This window comes from Dysidea avara, chromosome 2, assembly GCF_963678975.1.
Source record: "Dysidea avara chromosome 2, odDysAvar1.4, whole genome shotgun sequence".
Taxonomy (NCBI): Eukaryota; Metazoa; Porifera; class Demospongiae; order Dictyoceratida; family Dysideidae; genus Dysidea; species Dysidea avara.
This window is the reverse complement of record NC_089273.1, coordinates 8263205-8276473: the sequence shown is the minus strand read 5'-3', so window position 1 is coordinate 8276473 and position 13269 is coordinate 8263205. Positions and strand designations below refer to the sequence as shown.

The window sequence follows — 13269 nt, the reverse complement described above, 5'->3', positions numbered from 1 at the left end:
CCAGTAATAAAATAAAAATTTGACCAATGTGCAAAAAATATTAGGTCTTCCAATATCGAGTAATATATTTGCTGGGTGCTCATGCCTCTAATACAACATAATTTTAGTCAAATCAAGAATGTATCCACTTAATACGTTATTGATTTTGAAAGCATAACTTATGTAGGTTTGATTTTTGAGCATTGATCAAAGCCATATTTTCAAAGCATGATTGGCTCAAACCTATTATACAGGTTAAGGGTTACTACAATAACTGCAAAACTGTGGTAGATGCTCCACCCATTGAATGTGTATTGTTTTATTATATGCATTTGGCTTGAGCCTAATACATGCCTAAAAAATCTCCACATTTTGTTCATTTGCTTATCGCCATGCTTGCTCTGGGAAACATATTAGTCTCAGAAAAATTGCCAGTTTATAGGAATATTGAAACAAATATTTTGTTCCACCTAATATCAGCTTTCCAGGTAATATAAGAACATAGTTGCAAAGTGAGTATTGTTCAAGGGGAAAGTAGTAATAATCAAATTTTTAGTGTGTGTTGCTCTAACTATAATCAAGAGTTCATAATACAGTATACTGAGGAGAGTGAGTATCTTACTCTGATATACACTGTAGAAGGGCGTATCGTGAAGTTATGAAGCAGCATTTCTCAGTTAACCCATTTTTCTTTGCATAATTAATGATGTCATTAGTTGAACATGGTATCGATTGAACGCATGCTTAACAACGTCACTAGAAACCAAATTAACCCCAGCTCTAAGCATTTTTTACTGAACTGCAATCGTTCCCTGAATGGGTTAAGACCACTTCATAGGCATTTCTTGCTAGGCCATTCATGAATACGGCTATCCTGAATGTTGCGAGTGTGAAATGGTGCTAATGAATCTTGTACTTTTACAGCTGCTTGCATTTCACAAAACCACAACATCTTATCATTACATCATAACTTAGTGATACGCTCTTCTACAGGGGTATATGAGAGCAGGATACTCTCCTGAGTATTATTATTATTAGGAACACTTGCTATAATATAGCTGGTATACTATAGGCTTAATATAACTGTACAGATACTGCATAATCATGTCAATGCACTGAAGATGGTACACTGCTACATAAGTACAAGTATATAGATACAAGGTAATTAGGTTCAATCCTGGATGGTGGCAGCAGAATTTTTAACATAAAACAATTTGTTTATCTAATATGAAAGTTCTATTACATATACCAGTCTGTTGCTTGTTACTCCATTATTAAAAGGCTTATGATAATTTAGCCCACCTCATTAACTGTAGCAAACTTATTAAATAACTTGAATTACAGTAGCTTATTCAAGCCATATTTAGGCCAGGCAAATTTGATTAATTATATCTCATCCCCTGCCACATCCCTTTTTATCCCACTGCTGTTATCAATCATGTGCACATGTATTGTGATGCTGTGAAGATAGGCTGTCATTTTACAGCATAGCAAATGTCACTTGAACCTGAGAAATGATGGTAAAACATAAGTACTAGTTCCTAAAAGACTTTAGCTAACCTTTACAGTAACATAGTGAATAATGAAGAATGATCTCCCACCCACAAGGAAATCCAAATAATTGTTGTGGGTGAAAAACAAGTGATCAAATTTGCTTGGCCTTAATTATTGTTATTGTAGTTGTATACATGCACCTATGCATGGTTGTCCAGGGAATAGATGAAAAGCAACTTTAGTTGATGCTAACTCTCTGTTTTTGAAAATACTAGTAATATCTCAGTCTTGGAGTCAATTCTAGATCTTTAATTCAGTCAATGAACATACAATATGTGGGAAAACCAGTCTTAATGCCTGTTTAAAGGTATCAAGAAATGCCAGTTTTAAGGATTTAGTGCATTGTAGCTCACCAATGGTTAAAACTTGTGTACCATATTTTCACACATTTTACACAAATTCTTTACTTTCCAGAACATCCACTGTATGTGTGTAAATTACACAGTTATATTATTGTAATTAATTTTGAATTTGAATGGATAATGCAAAATTATAACATGCATACATAGGTGGTGAAATATTGCAAGAGTTTATGGAAGCGAATGAAAAAGAAGAACCCTACAACTTCATTATCCAAAGTATGTGCTTTAACAGTTTATAGATAAATATTCATTATGTCTTATTTAAGAAGCTTTCTGCCAGTGAAATTTAATTTGGGTGTGCATACTGCTCAAGCTATATTAGTAATGAACTTGTTATCATGGAATAATTATGGTAATGACAGATGATTAAAAAAACCATAAATGTTTCCAGAATGATTTTATAGATAATTTTTAAAATTCTTGGATTTCATTGGCAGAAAATTTCTTGGAGACACTTTTAAGCAATGCTAGTGTAATAGCCAGACTAGAAAATCAGAACATGAGCCATCACATACTATGTTCTATTAGAAGTCCTCAAAATTTGTGCAATTTATTACAGTAGTACAATAATATGACAAAACGTTTGTAAACATGCAATAATTTCCAATAAATCTACCAGTAGAAATTCTAGATTGTTCTAGAACATTCCATGTATGTTCTGTTAAAAATGTGCACTCTATTAGAGTATTACAATAATAATTTTGAAGTAAATCATGCAATGAAATAAATTTATTAGACTGTCTTCAATGATCATCATTGTGTCTGTATAGATATGAATAAATGTAGGTAAAAACAAACCCAAAAGTCAACCATAGGCTGGTTTTACAAGGATGGATCCAGGGGGTGGGGGGCAGAGGGGCCAATGCCCTCCCCTTGAGAATTTTTTTATAAATATAGTGTTGCTCAATGAGCATAGCTATGCACCTTAGACATAATTCAAACATTTTTGATGCAGTGTATGACTGTATGCAACATAATAAAGCTGTCTCTAGTGAATTGTTACCCATATAGGCATAGCACAAGGGAAACTAGGTGGGTTAGAGCACCCTCTACAGTAAAAATATAAATACTCTAATAGAACAATTATTTACTCTAATACAACAGTCAAGCGTAACACACCATTTGTCATTTTAAACAACTAAAGCACCTGTTCTGAATTGAGTTACTGGCTCTATCCATAATCTATAGTGACTATAGAAATTCTCTGGAGATAAAAAGTTATGCAGCTCCATACCACATTCCAGGATTATATATGTTTAAATATTTTGTTGATGCTTGTGTAGAGGATCTTATGCTAATTCTGTTTTGTAGCTTGGTAATAGTCGAACATTTAATAAAACTTTTCAACTTAAAATTCAGCCAATATTAACACCAAATAATTCTCAAAAGGTTACCGTACGCAAGGAAATTTTGTCGTCAAATCAGTTTAATTCGTCAAATTTAAATTCGTCAAATGTTTATAAGCGCCCTTAAAAGTGCAGGTTTTGCCTACAATTTCTTGATTTTTGTCAACATTTTATTCGTCAAATCTGCTGAAGTCTGAATTCATCAAATTTTTCTTACGTCAAAATTTCCTTGCGTACGGTAAGTTTTAAAACAAATACTTTTATATTCTTTGTAGATTTTATAGCTACTACCGGCTCAGTAGCATTCATGCTTCCAGCATTGAATTTCTCATAAACATTTACATATTTTAGTTTAAATTGCTACCAAATTCAATATCAGAAAGTTTATTTTTCAAAATTTCCTTGAGGACATCTACTGTAATACTGTACTAGCTATAGCTAATTCTTTATACAGCTACTGATAGCATTCATGCTTCCAGTATTGAACTTATGCAGCAAATTTCAGCTATGATTGTCACCAAATTCAATCTCAAAATGTTAATTTTTCAAAATTTCCTTATGGTATTTACACTATACTATAATTCTGGAATATTTAACTCATGCAGCATCTATAATTCAACACTGGAAGTATGGATGTTAATAGTAGACAAAACTATTAACATCCATACTTCCAGTATTGAACTACCATAATTTGCTTTTTTCGTTGTAAAATAAATTTTCGTATGCAAAAACTTGTATGAAAATTTCTTAAAAGAAAATTTTTACAAAAGATCGAAATACTCTCTAATAGAGCAGTCATCCAAGTAAATCATACGAAAATATGTTTACACGAAAGTTTTTATCACAAAAAATTTTGCATGAAAATAAAGCGAATTACAATATCAATAAATGTGACTGTCTCTGGGAAAACCGGTCTTATCACCCATTTAAAAGTATCGAGAAACGTCGGTTTTAAATATTCAGTGTGTTGTAGCTGGCCAATGGTGGTAGCTACGCATACCAAATTTTCACACGTTTCACAACAATTTCTTACCTTCCTGATCATCCACTGAAGAAGTAGTCAACAGCTAAGTTTTCCGCCATTTTAGATAGTGTTTAAACCGAGGTTGTCTGTATCAGGCGAGCTCCAGAAGAGTGGGAGGCGGGGGCCCTGGAAGGCGAGCTCCAGAAGGGTGGGAGGCGGGGGCCCTGGAAGGCGAGCTCCAGAAGGGTGGGAGGCAGGGGCCCTGGAAGGCGAGCTCCAGAAGGGTGGGAGGCGGGGGCCCTGGAAGGCGAGCAAGACGGTGTTCAAAAATTGAAAAGAAATGTGCTGGGATGAATTGGGCCAAGTTATAGGCCATTCAGGGCTCAGAACTGGCTAAAATGAAAGGAAATTTACAGCACAGGTCATTGTCCAACACCACGGAGCTGTACAGCCACACACAGCCATCTCCTGGTTGGCCAGGGCTCCATCAAGACCCCAGACCACTCGTACAGCTCGCCACTGTGCTCTAAAAAAGCAGCCAGCAAAAGCAGACCACTTTACTCTGGTCGACTGTGGCAGTGAAACTTGATAGTGCATTCATTAAGCTTTGTGTTTGTGTGAAAAATCAAACTTCCTGTCTTGGGCGATAAGAATGGTTTTCGTAGATCCAGTCACAAATTTCAGTCAAAATTACCACCAAATTCAATCTCAGAATGTCAAATTTTCTAAATTTCCTGGGAGGCATACCCCTGGACCCCCTAGAAAGCACATGCCCCTGTTTTGGGACCTAATAAAGTACAAAAAGAAGAAAAAATTCGCACAAAACAGTCAACCTGTTAAAAAATGGTGCAGCCTTGTAAAGCCTGGCTGAATAAGTTATGAAATTAAAGATGGTGGTGAAGAAATGGCTACAACGATGTTGATGCTAATAAATGACTATTTTAATAATGGCTGTGTGTATTGTTAGCATTAACATCATCACCGTTAATTTAACAACCTTTTAAACCCAGGATTTTAAGGTCACACCATTTTCACAACTTGGCTGATATTATGCAGATTGAAATAACACTACATTTACATAACTGTTTCAACACAGGATGATTTACTTAACAATTATGTCCTAAAGCCATCTCCAGGTTTTAAGTCAGCAACTGGTAAGCATTTAATATAAATTTTTGTTCAATAAAATGATTATACTACTGTACTGTAGCTGTGTACATTGCTGAGTATATAAATTATATTAGAGCTACATGTAGAATTGTACTGATAATCAGATTGGTAATCGGTAGACGCAGATAATTAGCTGTTTTTACCATAATCAGAAATCGGTTGTAATGGGTTGTGGCCAGCGGATAATTAGTCTATTCAGCTTCAGCGGCAGCAGTAGCAGTACCACTGGAGAGCTAGTGTTAAAAATCTGGTATTTGTTCTACTGCACTGAAGCCCTATATCTGAGTATATTGTAATTAAACCCATGACCAGTGCTGGTAGTTAAACCAAAAAACTTACACATTGGCATACACAGTAGCTAACTTGCCATTAACAACGTGTTGCTCAGATGTACATTGATCATGAGTCACTGATCTACACAAAAGAAATAAAGCACCCAGAAGGCTTTAGTAATGGGAACTAGCCTATACTATTAATTATAATTATTGTATCAAGACACACGGTAGTGTGTCGTGCGGCCCAAGAAGCCGGCGCGCCACACCGTGAGTATATTGACAGGAAGAACGAAAATGTCATTTTCACACCTTTGTATCTCGGTGATCACTTATCTGATTGGAACCAAATTTGCTACACAGTTGCCCGCCAGCCAAGGGAGTCTGCATTCCAAATTTGAAGGAAATCACTCCAGCCATTTCCGAGATACGAGCTGCCAAAGTTTCGTTTTTTTTTTCTTGGTTTTTTTTCTTCTTCTTCGTCTTTTCGCACACTTGCAAAAATTGCTATAACAAGCACACGCGTACTCCGATCGCCTTGAAATTTGGCACACAGAAAGGGAGTCCAAAGGCGAATCCTAGCATCAAATTTGGTACAAATCCGATGAATGGTTCAGGAGTTATGACCGATTATTCGCGTAAAACAAGATCGATTTGTTGTCACGCCTACAGGGTAAACCGCTTCATGGAATGAGTTGAACATTGCTATGTAGATGGAGTAACCATCGTAGGAGTGCCTTTTGGTGGTTTGAAAGGAATCGAGATAAAGACCACGGAGATATGACACAAAACCCAACCTGTGTCACAATTACGCGATCGATTTTTATGAATAAAAAAGTATTGGTTTTCACGCCTACTAGGCAAACCGCTTAGAGCAATGAGCTGAAAATCGGTGTATTACTGGAATAATCTTCATAGAAAGTCCTTGCAGTAGTACAGAAGAATCGGATTACAAACCACTGAGTTATGATTCGAAAGCCAACTCCGTGTAGCAAATGCGAGATCGAGATACTCTAATAGAACAGTCACCCTAATAGAGCATTCGGCTAATTTATTTACTCCATTATAGAATTTTATTACATCACAAGTTATTCTGTAGGGAGTTCAGCTGCAAACAGTTAATCTTATAGACAGTTCAGCAAGAAGACAGTCACCATGAGGAGAGTTAAGCAAATATATCACTATAGAGATTCAGAACATTACAAGTCACACTGAAGAAAGTTCAGCTATAAACAAGTCATGCACTGTGTAGAGAATTCAGCTACAATTAAGTCACTCTCTAGAGAATTCAATTACACAGAATTCAGCTACACACAAGTCACTGTGGAGAGAGTTCAGCTACAAATAAATTACCCTTTAGAGTGATCAGCTACAAACAAAACACTTTGCAGGGTGTTCAACTGCAACAAATCAACCTTTAGAGTGATCAGCAATGAACAAATCAACACAAATCTACCTGTACAGAGATCAGCTAGAAACAAATCACCCTGAAGAGAGTTCAGCTACAAAAAATCACCCTGTAGAGACATCAGCTAGAAACTAGACACAATGTAAGGAGTTCAGCTACAAGCAATCACCCTGTAGAGAGTTCAGCTAAAACAAATCAACCTGCAGAGAGATCAGCTACAAACAAATCACCTTATAGAGAGTTCAGCTACAAACAGATTACCTGTAGAGAGATCGGCTACAAACAAATCAACCTGCAGAGAGATCAGCTACACACAAATCAACTTGTAGAGAGATCAGCTACAAACAAATCACCCTGTAGAGAGATCAGCTAGAAACTAGACACAATGTAAGGAGTTCAGCTACAAGTATATCACCCTGTAGAGAGTTCAGCTAAAACAAACCAACCTGCAGAGAGATCAGCTACAAATAAATCACTTTATAGACAGTTCAGCTACAAACAAATTACCTTGTAGAGAGATCGGCTGCAAATTAATCAACCTGCAGAGAGATCAGCTACACACAAATCAACTTGTAGAGAGATCAGCTACAAACAAATCACCCTGTAGAGAGATCAGCTAGAAACTAGATACAATGCAAGGAGTTCAGCTACAAGCAAAATCACCCTTTAGTGAGTTCAGCTACAAACAAATCAACCTGCAGTGAGATCACCCACAAAAACGCACTTGTACAGAGTTCAGTTACAAACAAATCACCCTGTAGAGAGATCAGGTAGAAGAATTCACCTTGTAGAGATTCAGCAACAAAGAAACCACCATGTAGAGAGTTCAGCTGCAAACAAATCACCCAGTAGAAAGATCAGCTAGAAGAAGTTGCCTTGTAGAGAGTTCAGTTACAAAGAAACCATCATATAGAGAGTTCAGCTACAAAGAAATTACCCCGTAGAGAGTTCAGCTAGAAGAAGTCACCTTGTAAAGAGTTTAGCTACAAAGAAACCATCATGTACAGAGTTCAGCTACAAAGAAACCACCTGTACAGAATTCAACTACAAACAAATCACCCTGTATAGAGATCAGCTAGAAGAAGTTACCTTGTAGATAGTTCAGCTACAACAATTCACCCTGTAGAAAGATCAGCTAGAAGAAGTCACCTTGTAGAGTGTTCAGTTACAAAGAAACCATCATGTAGAGAGTTCAGCTGCAAACAAATCACCCTGCAGAGAGTTCAGCTACAAAAAAAATCACCCTGTAGAGAGTTCAGCTAGACGAAGTCACCTTATAGAGAGTTCAGCTACAAAGAAACCATCATATAGAGAGTTCGGCTACAAAGACACCACCATGTAGAGAGTTTAGCTGCAAACAAATCACCTGTAGAGTTCAGCTAGAAACAAAATACCCTGTAGAGAGATCAGCTAGAAGAGGTTACCTTGTAGAGAGTTCAGCTACAAAGAAACCATCCTGTATATAGTTCAGCTACATTTCAAGTCACCCAGTAGAGAGATCAGCTGCAAAAAAATCCTGTGGGGAATAATGGGCATGTAATAAATATATGTATATAATTTGTATAATTACTAATAAAATCAAAAATAATTGAAGTACTAAAATTCTTCTTTAAGTTCTTTTCTTCTTCCTGTGTTAAAGAAAAAAACACATGGGTTAAAAAAGCCCCAAAGCCAGCCATAGGCCGGCTTTGCAGTATACAAATACAAAAAGAAGTGATATCTAATCAAAAACAGCCAAGCTGTAAAAAAAGGTGCGGCCCCCAAAAAGGCCATGGTGAAAAAAGATGTGAAATCCAAGGTGGCGGCCAAGAAATGGCTGTGATGGTAGGTTAATGGTTACATTTTAATAACGACAATTCAGGTGAATTTTGTGCCGCTTGGTCTTGGCACCAAATTCACCTGAATTGTTGTTATTAAAATGTAACCATTAACCTACCATCACAGCCATTTCTTGGCCGCCACCTTGGATTTCACATCTTTTTTCACCATGGCCTTTTTGGGGGCCGCACCTTTTTTTACAGCTTGGCTGTTTTTGATTAGATTATAATAACATTATGTATTATGGTCGAAATTATGCAAAGGTGCCCCAGTTACCATCTATCATACAAAGTCACACAGTAATGTAAAATTTTGGTTATTGAGACTTGTCTTCTACTTTATCTTTGCATATTTCAATAACTATGGCCGCTAAATACAGAAGTAGTACCACAATCCGCCATTTGTCTCAAGCTTATATTAGTTGATTACCAACCACCATTCAATGATGGTGATTGTTTTGGTAGATGTGCAGAGTTCCATGGTTATCCTATACGATTATGCAATAGGACCAGTGATACATACAATTATCAGCACTTGGTGGAGTGGTGTGTCTATATAGCAGTCAGATTCACCATGTGCTGTATTTGCCCCTCTCTTTAAATATCCCCATACTGTATTTGTCATATGCACACCGGGGTATGCTAACAAATGTAACACTTTGTGTGGGTAGATCAAAGGAATTTTGGGTATACATATCTGATGTTATCCTGTTGTCAGGGTGGTATAATGCCCTGTGGTTAGGGAATTATTATTAAAAATTAATAAAAGTGAAAATATGTCCTGAATGGTGGAAGTAGCTACTAAATTCCTAGTAATTTTGGAAAAATTCTGTATTGTGCAATGTCATATTTACTTATCCTATACCCGGAAAATTTCCCAGTATGTGTACAGCGTAGCTATTTCATGGTTATGCACTTTGTCAGGATTTTCATATTTAAAATTCGTGGATCACTGGCACGCAATTCAAAAAATTTTTGTTCTTGATCACATGGCTACAAAGGGCGTTGATTGATTTTCATTTCAAGAGTTGTACCAATATAAAGCATGCCCAGTAAGAAGTTCAGCTACAACAAGTAACCCTGTAGAGAGTTCAGCTCTGTGTAGAGCAGTTACTACAGTTTCATTAGAAGTCACCCTGTAAAGAGCTCAGTTACAGACCAAGCGGGTTCAGCTGCAAGCAATTTACCTTGTAGACACTAGACCAATCAGGTACAAGTCACTCTGTAGGCAAACAATTCATGGTGTAGATAGTTCAGCTACACCCAGGCAAATGTGACAATATTAAGTGGCTGTACTAACCACAAAAACTATGAAAATTACGCACTGCAAAAATATTTTGTGGTATACAGTACTTCTTTGCTGTATTTAAGCCCTCCAAATTTACTGTACATTTTCTACATGAATTTGAATAAAATTAATAATTAATCTGTATGTAACTTTTATTTGTTAACAGATGCTGGATCAGGATTGAATTATCAAACTGATGACCAATTGCATTGCTCACAAGAAGCTTCTTTCTTCTAGGTCAAGAAAGTGAACTTACTATGTAACTATATGTGGAAATTTTAAGCTAGCTATTTTGTCTTGTACTGTTGTGGTTTCAGTTATTTTATTTCCACTAGTATCATTTTCTTAAAGTCACTTACTGGTTCTTATTATGTAATAATTGTTCAGGGTTTTGGAAAATTTACTGTGTTACCATTGAAAAAGATTTGTTCCTCTTAGGAATTTAACGTAATTCAATTGCAAGACATTGGCTAACAAATCTAAGCTATTTGGATTATAAATGTGCCTTATTTAGGTCATAGATAAATATTTTGACATAAAATGTTATGTTAGGACTTTTTTCAAAACTCAGCAACAGGTAGTAACAAGGATGTAGCCAGGATTTTCAAAGATGACCATGCAGATGTGGGGTGCAATCTCCCAGCCACTAGGAGATCTTGAATATTCAATAGAATATAGTTATATTATTTGTATCTTGTGACTGTGAATTAGTATACTGGGAAACTATAATAACAAACTAATGAGGCTACATGCAGATACACTCATGCATGAATTCAGTGACAAAAATGAAATTACTAATAAACATTATTGATTTTGTGAACTGGCCTGTGAAAATAGGGCATGTGGGCACAAACTACATGCTGTCACATAATGGGCCATGTCCTAGAATATTGATTTTGTAATCTGTAACTTTTAGCATAAAGTCTATTATATAGACTAAAATTTGCATGACTATAGGCTATAGCACAGTGGCATAAAAGTTATAGGTGATGAAAGTTTAGACAAATTTTATGTGCCCACATGCCCTGTTATCTCACTCCCAGTCACATTTTGGTTTCTAACTACAATTAGTCTACTACTATACCTGTATCAAGAATCCTTCTTGTATTTCCAAAAGATATGGTAGGTATAAAAGTGCAGGAGGTCTATCAATATCTAGCAGTTTAAGCTCAGGCATACACTGTATTCAGTTGTGTATTAAATAGTTATACCGTGGCCACGAGGTATTTGCCATGAATCTTCTCAACAATACCCCTAACTAAACCAGCATGTTAAACTCAAACCTACAATACAAAACTTTAAGTAGCTCTATTCAAACCCATAATGCAAAACTTTAAGCAGCTCTATATAAACAATCAAAGGGAACTGATGCTTTGTAACTGCCTCAGCATCAAATAATATCATGATATTGCCCTAACCACAGGGCAATGTCTAGATATCGCTCTATGGTCAGGGCAATATGTGAAATATAACCCTGTGGTTTCCTTTGATCTGAGGTGTCAAAGTAGTATAGATTATTTTTTATATTGCATATAGTTACAATTCTGGTCTAAGAATAAGACTGCAATTCAAAACACACGGTAAAGTGTCGTGAGCTGGTGCGCCACACCTTGAGCATATTAACAGGAAGAAAGAAAACGCACTTTTCACACCTTTGTAGCTCCGTGATCCTTTATCCGCGTAAAACTAAATTTGCTACAGAATTGCTGGCTAGGTAGGGGAGTCTACATTTCAAATTTGAAGAAAATCATTCCAGCCATTTCCGAGATACGAGCTAGGCATGAGGCTATTACAGTGTATGCTCCAAAAATTGAACATTATGCTTTTGAGCAGTGCTCGTGCTCAAAAAATCACCTATTATGTTTTTGAGAACTGCATGCCAATTTTTCCCAAAATTATACCACCATAATTGGCTAATAATTCCAGTTTATTGTTGTATCAGACCATTTTCATATTATTTACTCTAATAAGGCAGTCACATTGAAATGAAATACTCTAATACAGCAACCGGTTAAAAAAATTATGCAATTAGCTACTGTATTTTAAAAAAAACAAAAAAACTCGTTCTATTAGAGTTTCTGACTGCTCTATTAGAGTATCTCGATCTTTTTAATGGAATTATGCAATCAGTAGATTTTACTACCGTTATAGTCACCTCAAAATGCTAGCATAATTCCTGATTTCCACACATACCTATTATGCTCGAAATTATTCCGGCATAATCGCCGCAACCCTAATACGAGCGGCCAAAGTTAGGTATTTTTGTTCTTTTCGCACACTTTGCAAAACCCGCGAATGCGTAGTCTGGCGGCGCCCGCCTCTTCGCAGGGTCTGGTATGCTTAGTATAGTGGAGTTGTACCGGATTACCAAAAAGTGGTGCAACCAATCAGAACGCTCCACGTTTAATCAGTGCATTTTTGTTTATGTTACGTCAAAAGAATGAATCAAATGTCCTAACAGTACTGAAAGAAACAGAAGGAGTTAGCTAATAAAGAACAACGAGAAGAAAGTGTTATTTTGGGAAGGGCTTTTCGCCTTGTTTGATACGCAAAAAACCCAAGTTACGCTCTGATTTCCTAGGTAGGGAGACATGTGTATTCTATAAAAGTATACCAATCCACTTTCGCCTGTGTAAAGGCAAAGAAAGTTCAATATCACTGCCACAGTTTTGGGTGAGGCACTTCCGTTATGACCATTTTCGTTACGTCATTACATTCAAATTAAATTCCTCCAGAACAACTCGGTGATACTAAGTGTACCAGACCCTTACTCTATGCGAAGGGGCGGGCGCCGCCAGACTGGCGAATGCGTGCTCCAATCGGGCTGAAATTTTGGCACATTTAAAAAGGGCTCATTAAGGCGGATCTGAGTACCAAGTTTAGTAGGAATCCGATGGAAATTCACAGAGTTATGACCGATTTTTCGCGTAAAATAAGGTCGAAGCGGATCTGACACGCCCACAGGGTAAATCCCTTGAAGCAGTAAGCTGAAAATTGCTATGTAGATGGAGTAACTATCGTAGGAGTGCCTTTTTGTAGTTTGTAAGCACTGTTGGGGGTAACTAGTTACTTTTGTAACTAAGTTACGTAACGGATTACTTTTAAAGTA

General features: G+C 36.6%; 1 protein-coding gene across 3 annotated transcripts in view; it reads left to right on the top strand.

Moving 5' to 3' along the window:
* The window catches only part of LOC136246544 (uncharacterized), a 108709-nt gene extending 98195 nt beyond the window's left edge, over positions 1-10514 (top strand). For all 3 annotated transcript variants that reach the window (XM_066038042.1, XM_066038043.1, XM_066038041.1), the window contains 3 exons: positions 2043-2111; positions 5302-5359; positions 10327-10514. In XM_066038042.1, the coding sequence (XP_065894114.1) occupies positions 2043-2111; positions 5302-5359; positions 10327-10397 (198 nt within the window). In that variant the 3' untranslated portion in view covers positions 10398-10514. The remainder of the gene's footprint in view (positions 1-2042; positions 2112-5301; positions 5360-10326) is intronic.
* Positions 10515-13269: the final 2755 nt, after the last annotated feature.